At 45.1% G+C, this 20,741-nt stretch overlaps 1 protein-coding gene across 2 annotated transcripts in view; it reads right to left on the bottom strand.

Moving 5' to 3' along the window:
• Positions 1–5,091: 5,091 nt before the first annotated feature.
• Positions 5,092–20,741, bottom strand: part of TAGAP (T cell activation RhoGTPase activating protein) — a 43,989-nt gene continuing 28,339 nt past the window's right edge. The window contains exons 2-11 of one of the 2 annotated variants that reach the window (XM_010208046.2): positions 12,757–12,798; positions 12,233–12,317; positions 12,070–12,123; positions 11,414–11,480; positions 9,861–10,033; positions 9,010–9,171; positions 8,531–8,640; positions 7,403–7,598; positions 6,760–6,877; positions 5,092–6,631 (exon numbers count right to left, since the gene is read on the bottom strand). In XM_010208046.2, the coding sequence (XP_010206348.2) occupies positions 5,454–6,631; positions 6,760–6,877; positions 7,403–7,598; positions 8,531–8,640; positions 9,010–9,171; positions 9,861–10,033; positions 11,414–11,480; positions 12,070–12,123; positions 12,233–12,259 (2,085 nt within the window). In that variant the 5' untranslated portion in view covers positions 12,260–12,317; positions 12,757–12,798 and the 3' untranslated portion in view covers positions 5,092–5,453. Of the gene's footprint in view, positions 6,632–6,759; positions 6,878–7,402; positions 7,599–8,530; positions 8,641–9,009; positions 9,172–9,860; positions 10,034–11,413; positions 11,481–12,069; positions 12,124–12,232; positions 12,318–12,756; positions 12,846–20,741 lie in introns of those variants that run through there. The other variant, XM_010208048.2, reaches the window with a different exon arrangement.

Below are 20,741 nucleotides of genomic sequence, written 5' to 3'. Positions count from 1 at the left end.
GTGGAGCACAATTATTTCCTACAGTGTGGTTCAGCCCCAACAGAAGGAGAGTTCCAGCTGACAAAGAGGATGGCCTACCTTCCCTAATACTAGCTGTTGAACTCCAAGTGATGTTTGTCAAGGCAAGGCACGCAGTCTTGTCCTCCATTGACACGGTGTCCAAAGAAGAAGATTGCAAATTCTGTTCATGAAACTAGATATAGTGTAAGAAACTCTGAAGCCAAGTGCACCTGAAGAAAGAAAGCCAAGGGTCTGTGTTGTAAAAGAAGTAAATGCCAAACACAAAGCGTGGGCAGTAACGCTCCAAGCCACTAGTTAATATAAAGTTGTTGGAATTCTTTCCATTGATATTTTTGTCATGGGTTTGTACCAGCAGTTTCAGTTTTGCATCTTGTGCCTGGGGTGTACAGGTAGCAATCATGGGAGGAAAATGCAGAAGAAAGATCTTAGGTAGAGAAGTGGTTCTGTTCTGTGACTATGTCCAGTGAAGAGCTTTTTTGAGCAGTGTTGTGGCAGATATTATAGAAAGTGACCATGGTAGTAACAGTTCTCTTGTGCAGCATTGTGGAGTGGCCAGCAAGTTGTTCTTTCTTCTTGTGGTCTGAAGGATTCATGATCTCTTTATCTTTCAAAGTTCACAGGAAGAGATGCCCTTCAGACAACAGCTTTAAGAGGAGGTCAGACAGGTGAGAAAGCTTCTTCCACAAAACCTTGCTTACAGAGGCAGAAAAAAACAATGTACTGACAATGTCTTTGCTCAGAGAACATGAGCAAATTACCAAAAATATCTCTTAACATCATAGCTTGTGAATTGCTATGGTGAGATGCAGGGGAAAATGGCTCATTTTGACTTGATATTTTACCTTAACCTAGCTCCAAGTGTCCTTCCAAAGTAGGTGACAGCCCATACTTCCCCACAACGGGCAATGTGCAGACCCTGTGCACTTCAATAAGGTTCAATAAAGTCAAAGTCCTCCATCCATGGAAGTTTCATCCTAGAGGCTTTCCATAGTTACAGCTGTGAATTGAGGTCATTACTGGACTTTATGAATTGTATATTTTCTCTTGTAGCTTGCAGAGATGTTTCCTGCTTTTATTCTGATACTCTGCCTATGTGGAGGCTAAAACAAGGGGGCTGTGTGTGTGGACTGAGACAAAAGATGAGTGGTGGGCAGGCTTATTGCAGAAACAACGGGTGCAAATATGGAGGAAAAATGTCCATAGAAGACTTGGAAGAGGAAACTGACTGACTGAGGGAAGTGGGTCTTGGGATGGAGAGGACAGAAATGAAATTGGGACTTTGACCATAAGTCCATGGGGATAGATTGGGTTTTGCTCAGTTAAAAGATAAATAACTAGATAAGGTGAGGAATGCAGGCTGGGAATGGAGAAACAGTGAAGATAAGGCAAAGATGAAGAGTCAGGAGTGAAGGGGAAGGTCTGAGTAAGAGTTGTCTGATGGGATGGAGCAGAAGGCCCCAAACTCTGATTGGACTCAAGCAAGAGGACCTATACCTGCTAAAGAAAGCTTCCTTTGAAGGCTTAGATGGAGCTTAGAATCACAAGATTTAATGTCAGTAAATGTAAGCCCTAGATTAGAGAGACTGACATTTAAGGTATCTAAACGTAGCATCTACATGTGAGGTGGAAGTTTAAGCTCCTGTCATGGTCAGAGAAGATTTTAAGGAAAGATTCAGCTGCCTAAATACCTGGACTTGCATCCATTTTGATGCCTTAGAAAATTGCCTGAGGTGCCCTATGATGCCCAAATGACTGCAGACACCTGCTTTCAGGCAACTGTGTTCTACCTGTGCTCAACTCAATCCCAAGAGTCCAAAGAGATACTCAAATGCAGACTGTGCAGACGACAAAGACACAGGCTCACAAAAATGCTCACATAAATGCTTTGCATACAGCTAACTAAATGTGTCTATGTCAGCACTCTGCACCTGAGTGCCAGTCTGAATGTAAAACCCGCAGGCACGGAGTTTCAGCCTTCGCTGATGTTTGGCCATAGATGCCAACATGCTTTTGCTTAAGTTGCAAGTGGCAGAGAGCAAGAGTTTGCAACTCCCTGGTGCACCAGATGGGGAAGGAAGAAGAGCCTGTTGCTCTATAAGAAACTCTTTTGTTCTTCTGTTATCTCTTGCACATCCTAGAAAACATGCAGATATGCAGATATATATAAAAAGCTGCAGATATATATCCAAAGCCTGGGTGCTCTGCAGGGCAAGCCATGCTGGGCAATGCCAAATCTCCTTTGCTGCATAACCTTGGTTCCTCCCCAGAGCAGGTGCATCCTGTGGGGAAGAACAGAGTGCATCACATGATTGAAAACAACAGCAGGGTGCAAACACAAGGAACTGAATTCAGGCTGCACCAACAGCCTCACTTCCAGCATTGCCTTACGAGGCAATGTCTTGGATCTTCTGCTTTAGTACTCCTTTTTTCCCCTCTCCTGGTCCTATATGTCTTGAATGTTTAAAGTATCTGCATGAAATAAGGTTAGAAAATTGGGTGTATGAAGCAAGATGCAATATTGACGATGGAGTAATCTGTGAAGAATGGGAGACTTGCTGTTATCATTCAACTCTTGTGCCAAAATCCATCTGCAGTTGACCCAGCTGTAAATGAGTATTTGATCTTTCTGTCTGAAGAGTCAAAGACAGCTTTGACAAAGGCACTCAGATAATTCACTTGTTGCATTATAACAGTTAAAGGGCCTTGCTCTTGGAGGCCAGGATAGTTAGGCTGGATCTTTGAATGTGGTAGGGTGGGCTGGTAGCATGATTAAACTGTTTTATGAGCTGAAGGCCTTGCTTTCCGTGTCATTCTAGTCTTCTGAGATCCCCTAAGTGCTTACATAGAAGAGAAATTACTTGTGTGGAGGGTTATGATATGAAAATAATGCTGACTAAACAGGCAAGTCTTAAGAGATGAAGGAAGACAAAAGTTACCGGTCAATGAGGGAGTAAATCTCTTTTGGGATCCATTTACATTCAGATTTTGTTTAATGACACTGTTTCACACACTTAAAGAAATGCAAGAGCAAGGTGTGGGGAACTGGGCCACTTTGGTACAACTCCACCTTACCCTGTGTTTGTTAACATACAGAGCTCCTCTCTCTCCATTTTTCTCTGTTTATTGAAATGCTTTACAAGAAGTTCCAAATGGGCTTCCTTACCAAGGAGCTGGAAGACTTGGACTCATCTACATTGAATAGTTAGAGGCCAGGTGAGCTTTCTGAGTGTGATCCTTATGTCTGCCTTACTTTTCTCATCTCTAATGAAATGACTGTGCTTATTCTCCCTTTTTCTCTCTCCTGTGGTTACAGGGCAGGAAATGAGCAGTTCCTCTTCTTGGGATCTTCAAAAAGAATGAGTCATTTGCCAAGGAAGTAGCTGTGGTGTTGTTTCAGTACATTTTGAAGTCTGCATTTTCTGTTCTGTGGCTTTTCAGCCTTCCCATTGCATGTGGATTATCTCTTCACGCTCATTCCACCATGACATCAAGACACTTGTGTTTTTTTACAAAAGAAAGCTGTCATTCCCACAGGACAAAAGGCAGTGAGCACAAATTAAAACCCATGCAATTCCATCTGAATGCAAGGAGATGCTTTTTCACTGTGAGGGCTGTCAAACGTGGGAACAGATTGCCTAGAGATGTCGCAGAGTGTCTGACTGGGTAGATACTCCAAAGCTGTTTGGACATGGGTCTGAACCATGGTTCTGGTACTGCTCCAGCTGACTCTCCCTGAGCAGGTGGGTTGGACAGGAGCATCTCAAGCCCCATCTATTCTGTGATTTTGCAGATCAAAAGCTTTGATCTGCAAAAAGATCCAAATGTGCTGCTCAAGAGCTGCAGATTCTAGAGAATGGCAAGCACTTTTTGCAGCTTGCAGCTGAGTTCTCTCCTTCAGCTTGCTTGGAAGCAGAGTGCCACTGCTTACAGGGCTGAATGAGGTGGCATTTTTCTAGTTGCAGCTTACCAGTATGGTCCTTCTCACATCGTTTTTCCTGTCAGGTCAGGTGCTCTTCTTCCCTTTTCTCTGTGTCCTGTGGACATCTGCATCTGGAAAAACATCACACCTGAGATGCTAGTATGCTATTTTCTCATCTGCTCCACTTTTGGAGCAGCATTGGGGTCTTTGTAGCTCCCTCTCTACCTCACTGATAACTGCTGTTACATGGCAGTCAGTCGTTTTTCTGACAGAGAAGGATTTGTTCCCCAAATCGAGCCTCCAGCCTCTTACAACAATAGTAGTAATAGTGCTGGTCAGTTACATTCCTTTCCACTACTTAGATATGCAATGGCCTTCAAGTAGACCTGTAATACCTGTAGAATAGGATAAAAGTAGGTACAGTACATGTAGGGCTTGGATGTTTTAAAGACAGACAATGGAAAGTTTAGCATTCATGCAGAAAAATGTTTATTGTAGTGAAGTTACACAGGAGAAAAACAAAAATCTCCCTGCTCCTGGTTCAAGGCTATGCTGAGCCATAAAAGGGGGGGCAAGTGCTAACCAAAACAAATTCCTACATGTAAAAATACATTGCACTTCCAGTCATTTTTACAAGGTTATGAGGACACTGCCTGGTATTTTCTTTTTTGTCTTTTTTTCCCCCTTTTAAATGACCTGTAGCTTTAACTATTTAAAGCTGGAACCCAGGCTCTTTCCTTACAGGAATTTTTGTGGTTTGATTGGATTGTTTTTTCCCCATTATAAAAGCAAACCTGAAGTTACTCTTTGTTTCTTCTTAGCCTGTCCAGTTTATTTAGACTAAAAGCATCTCAGGTCACATAAGGTTTATTTCCCATAATGACCTTGTAGGACTTCGGTGGCTCTAAACCCAGGCTCAATATACAACACTAATGCTGGTTAGTGGTTGGATCATTCCCATCACCAGCAAGCAGGAAGAGGGAATGGCAGCAGGTACAGGGGGTTTATGGAAGGGTGCTGAAGTGGCCTTGGTGATGGAACAGCTCTTCCTTAGTTAGGGTAACTACCATCCCACTTGTTAATGCAGAAAATCAACAAAACACTGCATCAGCCTGGCACACACACATGACAAATGACATGGAGTCTGTGACTGTACAGGAAAAAAAGGAAGGTGAGACAGGTTTTGGACCTGCCAACCTTTTAATTGTCCTTTTGGGTATACATATACAACGCTATTTGTCAACTGCTAACTATTTTCCCCACACAAACGGGTTATGTACAGCATATCCACTTACATTTTTACATAATAATACACAGGTCTTTCCCCCCACACACACTTCTTGGGGTGAAAGAATGTGACATGTTGAGATGACAGTTCAGGAGACCCTCAAGGAAAAAAAAAATGTTCATGCATAGCTAGCTTATTCTTGGTCTCTTGAAAGTAAAATCTTACAACTGATATCTGTTGTTACAATATTTACTTTGTATGGCACGAAGAGAAGGAAGAGACTTTTTAGACATAGGATTCCTTAGCATACTGGATCTGGTCTACCTCAAAAACTGGCTGGCTGCACCTCCGAGCCAAATACTCCAGTTTATTCTTTTGACAGGATTCAGACATGGCTCTCAATCGGTAGACTCCCGGAGTCACGGGCAAACTCACACGGGAGTTTATTCCCACCGTGACGCTGAGGCTTTCAGTTTCCACGTCAGGATCCTTCGTTGCAGAAATTCTGCCACTGGGTAGATCCCTTAGAGCCATATAGGCTGTGTCCTGTGCAGAGCTGCTGCATGGATGAGGCAGCAAAGCATCCTGCTTTGACACCTTTAATCTCATTGTTTGAACCGTGAGATTGTGGAAGGGAACTTCAGTGGACAGACAGTTTTTAGTTGCCTCTTCGTAAGAAGGTGGTCTTCTAGGATTCCTCTGGTCTACCTCTCTGAACACTTCATCAGCTGACCTGAAACGAGGCCTTTGCTGATAGGCCACAGGCAATGGTTTGTCATTATCCAGGCTGCTCCCCTGGACAACTCTGCAGGAGAACTGATCTTCTTTCTTTGTGTAACTGTCTCTCTGAAAACCCACGTTCTTTCCAGGGCCCCAGCTCTGGGTTTTTATTAGTGTTTTCCTGTGGTTTGCAAAAGAGAACGACATGGAATGCTTTTTGATCTCTCTGTTGGGTGTATTGCAGTCTTCAGTGGCCTTGGTGCAAAAGGACTGAGGCCTATTTAAAAAGGTTCTTTTGGGACTAGAGGGCGAAACTACTGGGGAGCTGGTGAAGACTGATCCATCAGAGCTCTCCAGGGAGCAACTGGAGGATGTTTTGGGTAGAGAGTCAGTGGATAATTGTGAAGGTAAGATTGCAAGGCGTTTCTCTAGTGCCTCCAACCCCAGCTGCTTCTGCTGAACTGGAAAGTTGTCCTCACTTTTGTTTAGCTTCTGATTCCTTATCCTGCATTCAAAGCGGTTCTGGAAGGACAGGTCTGGCTCGGAGTACCTCCGGTCCATTGTGCTGATGGCATTTCTGAAATGAGTCAGCGAAGGTGCGGAGATGTGTGTTGGGTATCTCCTGCTAACACTAGTGCTCCTTCCTTTGGGCTGCTCCATCTGAGAGGTGCAGGGGCTGCCTTCAGCTTCAGGATCTGGGCTGTCATAGGCAGAGTCATTTTGTTGAGCAGCACATAGTTGTTCTGTGGGGAAAAAGCACTTGTCAGTTTTCACTGACCATCTGAAGACACTGCAACAATGTCTTGAGTCATCTACAACTGATCTTAGCCCAGCAGCCCCAGTCTGTGACATCCCCAGGCTGTTCCCATACCTGTGGAGCTGTCTGTGTGCTCTGGTGACTCCTCAGCCGAGGCACAGGCAGGGAAGGCAGTGTCATCCCCAAATATTTCCGAGCAGTTGTTTATGAGGAACTCCACCAACACTGTCACCTGCACACAGAAAACAGTCTGGTTTAGTCAAAAGGGCTGAAAACAGATTGAACAGTCTTCCCTGCCTGCTGTCTTTGTATGAAGGGCAGCACTGAGCTGAGTGGCTTCTGCCAAAATCCTAACTTAAAGGCAGAGGGTGAGTCCACTCTGCAGGATGAGGCCTGATGCTGCAGATGCATCGATCTGCCTTGATACAGGCAGAACACCATCAGCCACAGCCTCAGCCACAGCCACAGCCTGGCTGTCTGAAGGGCCTGCGGGTGCAATGCCCTCTGGGTGCCCCCAGCCTTCTGCATGCAAAGGGGTGAGGGGCTGTGACATGATGTAGGGCTGCAGGGCAACTGCTCCCTCTACTCAGAGGAGGTGAGAAGAGGGACAGCCCATCACATTGCAGGCACCTGAGCTGAGGGGCACCTTGGTACACAGGGGTGCTGATTTGATTCACTTTTGCAACAGCAGTGGGATCTCTATGGATGGCTCTGAGCTGCCCCAAAGCGAGGGGCTGCTTGGTGAGTTCACACACACCTTGTCATTCATCTCCTTCTGCACTTCCAGTGGGAAGGTGGTGTCTGTCTGTGGGCTCAGCATATTTGGGCCCACGCAGATAGCCAGGTTGCTGGAGTCCATCCTGTTGGACTCAGCACTTTGGCTGATGTGCTGGAGCAGAGAGAGCAGGTGCTTGAGCAAGACGAGGTTTGGTCTGGGCAGTTTGTCAGCCACCCTGCATGAACACAAGCAGAATGTGAAGTTAGTTCATGGTGCAGAGGCCACTACTTTACTTGAGCAAGTCTCAATTAAACTCAGAGAGATGCTGCTTCCTCCAGAACGAAGAAAGAGCTTTTTCACTGCTTAGCAGAAGTGTCATTCAGTCATCTCCAATGGCAGCTGAGCACATGGTTAATTATAAGACTGTGAATGACAAGATTTTGACTGAAAGGCAAGTGTTACAGCAGTCCATGTCCTTGAGCAGAGGAGATGATGGCAGGAGATGTCACTGGAGGCTTCCTGAAGACACATGGAAGCCTGTGCTTGTGCTGTTCAGCTTTCAAAGCACTCCCAGTCAGCCAGACCTGCTCCTTTCAAGAAGCCAAACATGGTAGTGGTCTCCATGTGCCCAACTTCACTGCCAGCAGATGTGAAGGCTTCCTCTCAGTGTCTGTCCCACAGCTCTAAGATTACATTAGCTGAGACACTGCAGCCTCTCTCATAGAGTCATAGAATGGTTTAGATTGAAAGGGACCTTAAAGTTCATCTAATTCACCCCTGTTGCCATGGGCAGGGACACCTTCCACTAGACCAGGCTGCTTAAACCTCATCCAATTTGGCCTTGAACACTTACAGGAATGAGGCATCCGTGGCTTATCTGGGCAACCTGTTCCAATGTCTCATCATCCTTACAGTGAAGAACTCCTTCCATATATCTAACCTAAACCTACTCTCTCCTCTTCCTATGCTAGCTATTTCATAGAGGAAGTTACTATAGGAAGTGCTGCTGCTAAAGCCCTCTAAACCAAACCCCACGGAGCAGTAGAAAGCTGATACAAATGACAGGCTTTTAAATGAGACTCTTAATTTTGAGAGACGGCATTGTCCTCTACCAGCCACCCTGTCACACTGAGGCTGGTTGCAAAACTTCCTAGTTGCAAAACTTACTCTTTCAATTCTTCAATTTTTTCCTGCTTGTTTGGCTTCTCAAGAGCTTGCATCCACTTCTCATAGAGGTCAGCCAACAGAAGTCTGGAGGGAATATTTCTGAGGAAGTCCTGAAAGGACAAGAGATTTAAAGGAGGCTTTAGACACTGCCCTTGAGCACAAAGGGAGTATCACTGTGACATGGGCTCACTAGGAGGCAGGTTGGCTTGAGCTACCTGACCAAGTACATGCCAAATACACTTGCACAGGGGTATTAACAGGACCCAGCTCTTTGCTGCTTTTCCTTCACCCATAAGGTGGGAAGTAAGAATGGAATTAAGGTGGAAAAGGAAAATGCCAGACTTTCCTAAGCCTGAAACATTTAGTCTGCCTTTGCTCTGGATTTAGCATGGAGTCCAGCCTCAGTCAGCTCTGGGCACTGAAGTGGGTCTGTGCAGATTAGCAACGTCCTCCCACTGCTGCAGGTCAGAGGAGCTCACCTTCAGGACCACTGCCAACAGGTGCACAGATTTGCTTTTCAAATCAACAGTCCTGCCTTTGTTTAGGTCTTCTTTCAACTCCTTTCGTGCTTTCTCATTGGCAGCTTTTCTGAATATCCCTTCAGTGGAGGGTCCTTTCATATACAATATAACTAGGAGATCCTGCAGGAAAAAAACCCAAAACAAACATACCAGAATGGGAGAACAGTTATTTGGGTGAAGGAAGCAACATTTCTTTAGAAACAGAAGACAAATTGTCTAGAGGTACACTGTGCTCTAATTAGGTCAGTACACTAAGTCTTACTCCAAGACAATAGGCAATAACCTGATTTTCTCCCAACCCACTCTCTTTTTGGACTGCTGAATTCCACTGACTTCAGTGGAATCATTCTGGTTTCATTCCAGAAGGAAATGAAGGATGGCCTAAGTCTCAGTTCAAATCCTTACTATTGGAAAGCCATCAGTGGGAGAACTATCACAAGGCAGTTTTTATCCAGAAGATAGCGTTTAGGTGTTTGTCGGTGGCAGTCTGTAGCTCAAAGATTTTCTTCAAGGAAGAACATAAATCCTTGGATGTTTATGCTGCTGAAAGATTAATTTAAATAACTTCTGTAGAATCATAGGAGCACATCATCTCCTATTCCTGGTCCTGTGTTGTCTCCACTTAAACTTTCAGTGAAAGTTGGGTAGGCCAGAAACAACCGTCAGACCTGACCCTTTCTGTGTCTGGGATGGGCCATGAGCTTATCACAAATGTGTGTGGATGAGAAACACCAAAATCTCCTGGGTGCTGCAGTCCCAGGGATCCTGCCTCACTCTGGAAGCCAGAGGTTAGCACCAGGCTTGCTTACCTGGATTGGTTGGGGAAGTGTGTCGTCTTCCCCACAGATAATTGCGAGAGGCTGTCCAAACAGAGCGATTTTGGCACCCGAGACTAGATGCCCTTGGGAATTCCCACTGGCAGAGCTTCGTCTGAGAGTGAATGACTGCGATATCACCTTCTTTCTTTTCTTTATTCTGTCTGCTGCAAGCAAAAGGAAAGAAAAAAGAGTTAAAATCCCAACCCAGAGCTATGCAGCCTCTCATCTATGTGCGGTGCAGAGACGTATGTTGAAACAACTTGAACTAAACAGGGAGAAACTGAAAGACAACTAAGTGGTTGCTAAGGAAACAACGGCCTAAACTGTAAAACTGTGACCATCCCTCTAAAGACACCACCTTTCCTGTTCTGAGGTTGTTTTTTTTTAACATTCTCATTGCTGTTTCTTAGAGAGGGGGAACATAGAAGGCACAGAAGTAACAACATTTATAGAGATTTTTGATATTGCAGTGGTTTCTGTGATAACTATCTAAGCAGATATGTCACTTGGGCAGCTGGCAACAACAAGTTCTCATTATGTGGTCTGCCCCGGCCACAGGGCAAGAGGGGAACTGAGGGCTCCTGCTTTTCAGCCTTTTTCACAGGCTGAAATGAAAACATGCAGCTCCAGCACTTCCAGCTTCAGAGCCAGCTCTGATGATGCCTGCCAGCCAGCCAGTAGAAGGTGACACATGCTCCAGAGGATGGGAGCACCACAGTAGGACCTCATTGTTTTCAAAGTCAGAAATCTTCTAGCATAGGTTTTGCTTCTGCATCTTAAGGAGGAGGGCACACTAGGAATTTGAAGATGACAGTTGCATTAGGATGAGGTGTTGCTTTTTTCTTCTATTCAGAAACAATGAGAAAAGGACCTGTTTGCTAGAAAGCTTTCCAAAGGAGTTTTCTTCTGCAAATTTCCTATAAAGGACTTGCCTTCTTTTCCAAAATGAAGTCGTCTTATGCAGATGAAAAATTCCCATGAACTCTTTCAGTAGCTCAGCACAAGCCCTTGGTAAGGAGGGGTTAAAAACCTCTGAGAAAGTCACCAAACATTCTGATACTCCTGAAAAAAATGGCCTGATGTGATGGTCTGCTCCAAATCTGACCCTGCCCTGCTAATAGTCTCTTCTGGGTTGTTTACAAGCTCTAAGGTTTTGCATGGTGAGAAAAACAAGTGCTGTTGCTGTTGTCAAGAGGATTGAATCGCTCCGGCGTGCAACCGCTGGTAGCGGTGCGCGGTACTTGCTTGCAGCACCACACCTTAGTGGTGATGTTCGAGTAAGAAAGGAGCACATTTGCTTCCCATCACTATCAGGGAACACAATGAAATGTGGTTCTGAGGACCAGGGACCAAGCATACAAGACCACTGTCACCTCTGCCACAGAGTGTAAGGGAAAGAAGTCATTTGCGAGTGGCACGCCAGGGCTTAAGCCATCTCCTGGCTGGGGCTGAGGACTGCAGGAGATTTTGGGTGGTTTTGCAGAAGCACCATCTTACAAGCATTATATAAGAAGGCAGTTCCTCAGTTTGTTTTTAAAACTCACCAGTTGAGTGGCAAAGTCCACCTTCAGTCTCTGCTGGGATCAGCGGGGCACATTTCTTGGCATCAGCCTGAAAGAAGCGTGTTAGGGTTACAGAGCTGCCATCAGCAGTGAGGGTCACCAGCAAGTGGCTGCAGCTCCTCAGGAATCTGTGGGAGGCTCTGGGGAATAACCAGAGCAAGCCCAACACCTGCTGAAGAGGCGCCTTGGTCCAGGAGTGGCATTGCCTCAACTGCCCAAGAGACAGGTTTGTGGTAATCCACAAAGCCAGCCACCCCAGACCTGCCCAGCAGGTCACAACCCCGTGCTCTTTCAGACCACTCTTCTGATCCAAAAAAGCCACAGCCAGACACAGCTTGCTCTTTTTTATCTCCCCCTCCCCGTTATTAGACATTTCCTTCCTCTAGGGAGCCTCGTTGGCTTTGGAGCCTGATAGATTCCTGAGCAAAGCTCCTGGGGAGCCCGAGGAGTGCGCTGGCTGCTCACAGTCATGCCCAAGTCCAGCTGCACGATGCTGCACTGAGTTTCCTTTGAAGGGCTCTGCCCACTTGTGAGTAACAGCAGGCAGCTGGCAGCTCCTACATGGGCTACCCACACTGTGCTAAGGTATCTCACATCAGTACCCAAGAAGGACTGGGGGAAATGCAGTGGCTGCTTACCTCTGACTGGCACTCAATCAGACTCTCCATGTTCCCAGCATTTAGCGTCTTTGACTAGGCAGGAAAACAAAGACGCTGTGTGAGTATTTGAACGCTACGGTTTATAAATCAAAGCTTTTCAAAATCACTCTGCTGACAGAGCTGAAACAATAAAGGCACTTACAGTATTACAGTTGCTTAACACTTTCATGAGGAGTTTGATCGGGGGAGCTCTGGACACTCTGGTTTCCTTCGGTCCTTTTGTTTGCCTATTTATTGAACAGGGAATGGACAAAGGAAGAGCTTTGGAAAACTGCACCCTTCTTGTCTTTCTCCCCTGCAAGCCAATCTATCATTCAAGTATGATCCTGAACCAGCAAGACAGCCCACACAAGACAATCTTAAAGCCCATCTCTGGAAGGCACTCAGCCTTGCCATCCTGTCTGCCTCTTGATTAAAGCAGAAAAAAAGCAGCTTTCCATTTTCAATCCATGCAAAAAAAAATGAGCAAGTGGTGACAACTACATATGGCTGTTAATCTACAAATACAAGGCTAAGCAAGCCTGTCAGCTCTGCCCACAAGCTGCACTTAACAGTGGGCTCACCTCTCCCCTGTCTCTATTTTTGCACATCTCTGTACAGCTGCATCTGGAGCACTCCACCAACTTCAGCCACGACGCAACGCTTTTTATCCCAGGCAGTACTTACCCAAGGAATGAGTCCAGCCAGAGCTCCTTCACCTCTCTTGAACTGCAGAGGAAAGGAGAAACAGCATCACCACCCCACTGCTACTAATCCTTTGGACGCAGGCAGGCAACTAAACAGTTCTACCCCACGTGTGCAGCTTTATATACCCAGAAGGGGCAGGTGGAAATTCACAGACAGGAAGAAGCATCATGGGGCAGGACTGAGACGTGATGAAATTTCTGGCTTCCTCTTTCCTTTTAGAGGAGATGGGTTTTTTTTCCCCTTAAAGAGAAAAAAAAAACCCAGATACCCATGTAGCTGTTATGGATGGAAAAGATGAGATACTCACCAGGTAAAGGTTCCATCTAGCATCACCAGCGTGAGGTGGGATGTGCAGAGGGGGCTGCAGTGTGGGCAGCTTCGTAAAAGGCAGTGAGTACAGTCTGTCCTTTGACTAATCAGAGACCTTAGGCTTTGCAGTTTAAAGATTACACCACCAAATCAAGTTATACAAAGAACAGTTAAGAAGATGGAGGAGTGGAATGGCCAAGATTCAGAGAAATGTTTTTGTATATTTTTTTTGAAAGCTAGGGGCAACAGTTTACTCTCTGCAAACAGATGTAAGTCACACACTTTGCCAGTGCCAACTAGTTCTCGAGAGCCTAAGCACTGGACTTCTATAGAAGAAGGGGTGTTATGTAATTATTTAGTAATATATGACAATATGTAATAAAAAGTCTTACTTAAAATGTCTCTTAGTAAGAATCATGTGTCCAAGTAATAAAGATTCATTCATCTGAAAAGATCAAGAAATCCGGAGGAGGTCTACCTCTACTGTCCCTGTACCTCTTCAGGGTCTGTTGCTGACTCCTCCCATCCTGGGCACATCAGGAACATAAGGATGACAGTACTCACTCCATTAAGCCATTATGAAAATTAATCAGTGTTTGGTGTTAAATGCATTATATTAGTTTTACAGATTCATTGGCAGAGGCAAATTACAATCTGGTGTTCCAGGTACCAGTCTTTCGATCCAGTGAAAAAGTGGAGCTAAGGCTGAGAGTCAAAGAGTTGGAAGTGTATGAGCAGTGGATTTAGGTGGAAAGCACACTTATAACACTGTGGTCTCTCTCCTGCTTCCCCCAGTAGGTGCTCTTGTTTTGCATGTGCAAGGGGTGAGGCTCTGTCTTAGAACAACTCCTTGCACCTTACTGCTGAGTTCACCCTGAAAGCCATTCTTTACTTAACCACATCAGACCCTGTAGTATCAATCCTGCTTGTCACATGAAACAGACAGGCAACCTTGACTTGATTCTGGCACAACTCCAAGGTGCAAAACTCACTTCTGGTTAGGCAGAGGTGTGTCCAGAAGGGCAAAATGAGAAATGCTGTGCTTTCGTGGGGGAAGATTCTCTAGATGACCTTTCAAGTCCTCCTGACGCCCATCATTTCCATGCTCATGTAAAGACACTGGTCTGTAGACTGGTTTAGGGCTGAAACTCGACAGGACTCTCAATCAATTACTCCAGCTCTGTGCATTTACCACTGATCTTTTACTCTGTAACTGCGTTTTTGGTAACTATCAGTCCCGTGAGATCTGTCATTTCCCTATGAAATTCCATGGCCCGATGCACGTTCTTGCAGAAATACTGTCACACCTGCATCGTGCTCTCCAGACAATTTCTTCCAAGGATCCCTGGCAGCTGCAGCACTCCTGCTCATAGTCCCAGCAGGATTCCTGGACAAGAGGCATCTGTTTTTCGGTATGTCTGGGAAATGTGTATTTAAACATATCTGTTTGGTAAGTATCTCTGAGGTTTAGGGGACCTATGCCTCACCCTCACTTCCAGCACTGTACGCAGATGTATTTCTGAGCTCAGTATGTCGCATGATTAAGACACAGGGTTTGATCTGGAAACTGTGTGACTCATGAACAAAATGGGAGTATAATGGGTGGTGATTAGCCAGGCCAGAAGCTTAGGTTACAAATAGGGCACAGCTGTACACAGGGCATAATGCTTTGAATTTCCCAGGAGGAAAAGATACAGTAATGAGTGTTGTATTGATAGCGTATCACCAGACTGTCTGTTGGCACACACTGCTGTATCTCTACCTAATTAGTTCCCATCTCCTAACAGTTATGGGGATATAATGGCCATGATACATGGAAGGTATGTGTATAGGCCTGCCTGCCTGCCTGCCCATATGGAAAACAATTTGATTTGCCATTTACCCTGCTGATACTACTTTTCCCCCCTTTTTTTAAATAGCTCTTTTATGGTGTGCATCACAAATAATTTGTGCCAAAATGACTTTAAAGCAACTTATTTCACTACAAACAAACATGTCCCATCGAATAGCAGGCATCTTAAAAAGCTATGGCTTGGTGGAGTGATTGTATGGCCACATGGAAAGACTTTTGGCTGTATTTATGCAAAGCAGTAAGCAAGCACGTGCTGGGCCCCATCAAGCACTGCAGAGCTGCGTGGAGAGTCCTGAGGATGGAAGAGTTGCTGTGCCACTTGAGTGAGGACAGGAGGGCCAGCACAGTGTGAGCTGCTCTCATACCTACCAGCCAGAGCAGCTTCACAGCTTCCTCTACCAGTGTGTAAATACATAGATGTATCTCCCAAAGCTGATCTCCACACTGAATATTTAACAGAAAAGGCCTGTCATATGGGATATTTAAAAACAAAGGTCTCATATGAATAGTTGCTTCTCTCCCTGAAGAGATCAATTCCCTCTCTACCACCCAACTCTGCTTTGCAGACTCAGAGCCTTTGCTGCGATCTGCCTCTCAGTTTGGTACAGATCTTGCATCACGACGCATTAGAGCAATATGTTTGTTGTACCACAGTGGTCATGCTACGGTGAGCAGAATAGAGAGCAGATGGCTTGGGCACAGCTGGAGTTGTTTGCAGATGTTGTGTTCCTCCCATGTGAATGTGCTCTCATTCAAAAACATGGAGATGTTTACACAAAGATCAGGGTGTGTGTCGGGGGTGGACTTACAAGAGTTTTGTAGGCCTAGCCTGTGTAGGCACTGTTCCCCTTCTGTACATCAGGTTTCTTCTGAAGTGCTTTGCATTCACTGGTCCCACACAGCAGCTGTCCCTGGGTAGATCCAGACCTCTTGGGACTGCAATTGCTCCTTGAAATGTGAAGCATTTTTCTTACAGAAGCTAGGATATCAGACTGATACCTTTGCTTCCATCTGGGCACAGACAGCCCCTTTGCCCTCTCAAACCATGGCTGCTTTTGTAATCCACTCCAAACACCTTGCCCAGCCAGTTTTTGGAAAGAGGGCTTATATGGCACTTGCTGCCGATGCAGACCAAATGGCAATTTCCCCCTTTCTGTGAGCTACAGCACAGCTAGGCATTTTCTCCTCTTTCCTTTTATATTGTGGCTCAGTGGAGGACTTCAGACTGTAACAATGAAGGGGCAGCATCAGTTTGGAGGAGAAAGGAATCAGGAGCTCGTAGTAAATAAAAGAACATAAAAGAACAATTCTGCTGTGGCTGGAAAAGTCTTGTTTTCTTCTCTCCTTATTAAACCACAAATGGGAAAACCCCAGACACAGCTCACTTTTGTTTGTTTCTACTACTTTGGCAAATGTTTGACATGATGGCTCTTAGAAATGAGGGAGTGTGTAAATTAATCGTGAAACCCACCTTTGCCCTGTTGTACCAGCAGGGACACAGCAGGAGTGTAGCTGTGATAAGGGTACAGTTGGACAGGCCTGGAGCAGTGACTCTTTCAAGCCCATATAGAGCAGAAAGAGCCCTCATCAGTGCCTCTTTGTGTGGAAAAGGGGTTACATTCCAGTTCTGTGTTCGCTGGCACAACTGCGGTCTCCTGGGGTACAACAGGAACATTTACCAAAATAAGAAAGGCAGTTAGGCCAAAGTCAGAGAGAGAGCTGTTGGGTTGGGCAATTTTTTTGGGAACAGAAAGCTCTCCATGATCTGTCCATGGACTCAAACAACAGAGTAGTGTGTGGGTTGCTGAGAACAGGTCACATTTCTACACATCTTCCTCAGGCGGCTCTAATTTCCTGCCACTCTCCAGAGCGTGTTGTTGAATGCATAAGGCGAGGTTTGGGCTTGGATCACAGAAAAGAGAGCAGCCTGAGCTTTGATCAGATCAGTTCCTACCTCCCACCTATAATAGTTCAGAATGAGATCCATCAACCCAGCTGGTGCTGAACTGCAGTTTCAGTCAGGTGAGACCTTGGCTCACGCTAACCCTGCCTTTGCAAAGTGAAACCCACTGTCAGTTTTTCCCAGCTCTGTTCAGCTGATCTCTGTCCTTAACTAAATACCAAGTTTGGATTGCAGTGTGGGCTAGATTGCGCTACCTTGCTACACGCTGCGTTAGTACCGCAGAGGAAAAAGCTACAAATCACAAACCATACTGTAAATACAGCCCAAGGTATCCTTCCCATGACACTATTTCAGTTTCATTTGCTTTGCAGGTTAAGTCTTTTATTCTTTCATGGGTGCTCTCCTCAAAGGCTACGTTGGCGGCTCTGAAGTTTTTCACTTGTCTGGTTCCAATGGATGGTTTTTCAGTTGTGGAGGATGGGTGTATATAGGCCATAGGGTCTGTGCTGGTGTTCAGCTGTATCTGAATTCAGCCTGCTGTTGTATCTCAGCAGTGCTTGGCAACCACTCATTTCTTGGGCTCCCCAAGGTGGCAAGCACAAAGATGTTGGGGAATTGAAGTTGCCCATCATTCCTGACAGAGCAGTTGCAGACCTACATTTTTGCTTGCTTGCAATAAACAACAAGATACCAGAGAACACATGCAATTGACTCTGAATTCTATTCTTTTCAAGATTTCTGGTCGAAGGTACTCAAAAAGCATTGAAAAGTGAGATGCTACTCACTTTTTCCGTTACTCCAGCAGGTTTCTCACTTATTTTGCTTCTTTCTGTTGTCCATTCACAAACCAGAAGCTGAGATGGTGCTTTTCTGACAAGTTCATTTGCTCTCAGGGACAGATTACGTTTCTTACTGAATCCAGAGAGGTGTGAGTCTTGATTTTGCTATTCAGGATTAGTACAAATGGGGTTTTTTTCAATTTTGGTGGATGAAGGCTTGTGTTTCTTCTGCTTCCTGTGTTTTGCTTTGAATTTCAGCATCAAAATGATCTCACATTTCAAAAGGAGAATCAGTGGAAACCAGAGACAACTTGGATTTCACATTGGTTACTAACTTGCATGTGATTTTCAGCCATAAGTCACCTTACTTTCACACAAAATATGATCTGCAGACTGCCTAGGAGCCAGTCTGGAATAAGATCGAGCAAGCTTGACCCAAGTGTAATTTTGAGTTTCATTGTGTATGTGTCCCATTGATACAAAAACTAGAAAAGAAAGACAGGCTTAGGAGTGGTGAGACCTTGCAACTTCCCAGGTACAGCAGGAGCTGCTCCAGGCACAGCAAGTGCTCACAGCTGTCACCATAGGCACCCAGGAGGAGCAATCAGAAGTAGTTGGAATTTCCCCATCATTTGCCTCCAGTTGACGTCCTGTGTGATGAGAGTATCACCAAACTCTTCATCACAGCGATGCCCTTGTGAGTTTGTCATTCCCGTGTTGTACCTGCTTCCTAAGTAATAAACAGAACTGTCAGATCCTCATCACCATGAGGACTCGTTAACTATGAGTGGGAACTTTTATGACCACACATCTGGACTCCATCCTCCAGACAAAAGCAGCATCAGTCAAAGTGAATCTTCCCAAGTGCAACTCTGCTGGCTACAGTTAAACTTCCCCAAGCACATTTGACCCCTAAGTTTGGGAGAGTTATTTGCTGTCATGCCCTGTCCTTGTGCATGTACATGCACATGCAGCAAAATAAAATGTTCTTCTCTGAAGTTTTGGCCACCCATCAAAATCAAGATGATAAATTTGAAACAAACATCTCCATATTAGCTGGTGATTGCCATATTGTTGCTGCTAGCAACAGCTGCCCTGTTAGTGTTTTATATAAACACTCCACTTTCGTATTGCCATCCCATTTCAAAGCACAACTACCTTATGAGGATGTCAGAAAGCAAATAAATGCTTTTTATGGCACGGGCTCTGCCTTCTGCTGCAGGGCACCACGAGGTCTCTGGTCAAATGGGGACTGTCACTACTGCTGCTGTGGAGGGGACACATGGAGAGCAGAGGTGCCTGCCCCATGCCACAGTGCCATGGGACAGGGCAAGCCGGCCTCCAGCACCGGCACAACTGCAGTGACCGAGGGCTGTGCAGTCTCCAATCAGGGTGGTCGCATCCTCAGCTCCACATTTAAAAAGGCACGATGACTCTTCCAAAACAGGAATAAGAGAGGATTTCCCACTGCCCAGAGCAAGCAGGAACTGGGATCACCTGGTAGTGAGAGTGGGGTGAGGGGAAGGAAAATGGCTTTTGAGATTGAGTTCAGCTATATCGGCTCATTGATGGAGAGAGCTTGGCTTGAAGGCCATGCTGTTCCATTCAGGCCTGTGGCTGCAAAGTTGGCCATTAATTGCTACTTCTGCCATGCAGACCAGGTGCTCTTATGGCTGCAGTGCTTGTTCCAGCTTTGTGCCTTCTCTGAATGCTCCCTTTGCTTTCAGATCTGAAGTCACTGCACAGAGATGACAGCAAGGAGTATGCAGAGCAGGTACCTACATGCCACCATGTCAGTTTCTCTACTGCCCAGTGGTGGCTGTGGCTTGAACAGAAGATTTTATTCTGCCTTTTCACTTCCTTTTAAAGGTTTGTTTGTGCTGTGTTTGAGCTTTACCTTTTCTGTCATTTATCAGATGAGTACGTTTCTTTGGGATTTTTCTCTCTGAAAACAGTCGCTGTGTGTGGTCTCACAGTTGTGAACTGCCTTATTTAGTATTAGCCAGAAAGTTTGTGAGGGGAGGATATATCTTTAACCAAGCCAACTGATAGAGGTGCAAACTCCTTCCTTGGGCTGAAAAGAAATTCCTGTCTTCAATTTAAGGACAAGTTGAGAAGAAATGCTCTGATTTTTTCTGGGGGCAATAATCAGTTACATGGTTACATGGTGAGATAAGATAGCTACCCCAGAACTACATCAAGAAGGGTCTTTTTTAAAGAGAGATTGAGTCCTCTTACCTTTAGGCACCATAAGGTGTAAAAATGCTAAGCCAAAAGACATTCAGCCCAGCGTCTGCTGTAACATTTGTTTAAATCAAAGACCATAATGCTACAGAGAGTCTTAGTATTGCTTGTGCAACAGCATCAGCCAATCCTGTGTTCGTGTAACTTAATTGAACTTAGTATTCAGAGAGTAAAAATGAACACTCATTATCCTGTAAGTTATGCCAAACCTAAAATACTGGTACATTTTGAAGGGTGTCTTACCTCCTTTTTGTAGGTAACAAGGCAAAGTGACTATTCTTAGTGCTTTATACACAGATCTCCAGAGTGTATTTTTCAAACATAATCCTCTGGAATTATTATAGCTCTAAATTAGTCACCTCCAATGCTCTGCTCAGTGAAAACATTTGCTAAACTCAGTCACTGAAATACAGAATGTCACTGTAATTGACTCCTGTCTGTGCGATTTTAGGAGAGCAAGATGTGCTAAAAGAGGAATTTGAGAGGCCTGTATTATATCCCAGTGCTTGTCCCTCCTCCCTGCAATATTTCTGTGTGCTTCCAGAACCAAGCATTCCCACATTTTTCTTTGCATGAGAATGTGCTGCAACATAAACCTGTCAGAATGGTGAGGCTGACATGAGTAAACAATGCAGATAATATTTATGTACTGACCTTAAAGGAAAAATCCTAACGAATGTCATGAGCACAGAAAAAGCCATCCATTAAAATTGAACAGGCTTACTCATGAAGCCTACAGCACTCAGTAATCCCCCTATTAGGGAATTTTCAGACTAACCAAAACAAAGCAATTGCATCTTTGCCTCAGGGTTTTGTAGGTGAACTCCAGGAGATGTTTTGTTTTGCCCTTTAATTTTCCACACAACATCTATCTGAA

Source organism: Colius striatus, chromosome 2, assembly GCF_028858725.1.
Source record: "Colius striatus isolate bColStr4 chromosome 2, bColStr4.1.hap1, whole genome shotgun sequence".
Lineage (NCBI taxonomy): Eukaryota > Metazoa > Chordata > Aves > Coliiformes > Coliidae > Colius > Colius striatus.
Note: the sequence above shows the minus strand (reverse complement) of the source record. Positions and strands in the feature narration are given on the sequence as shown.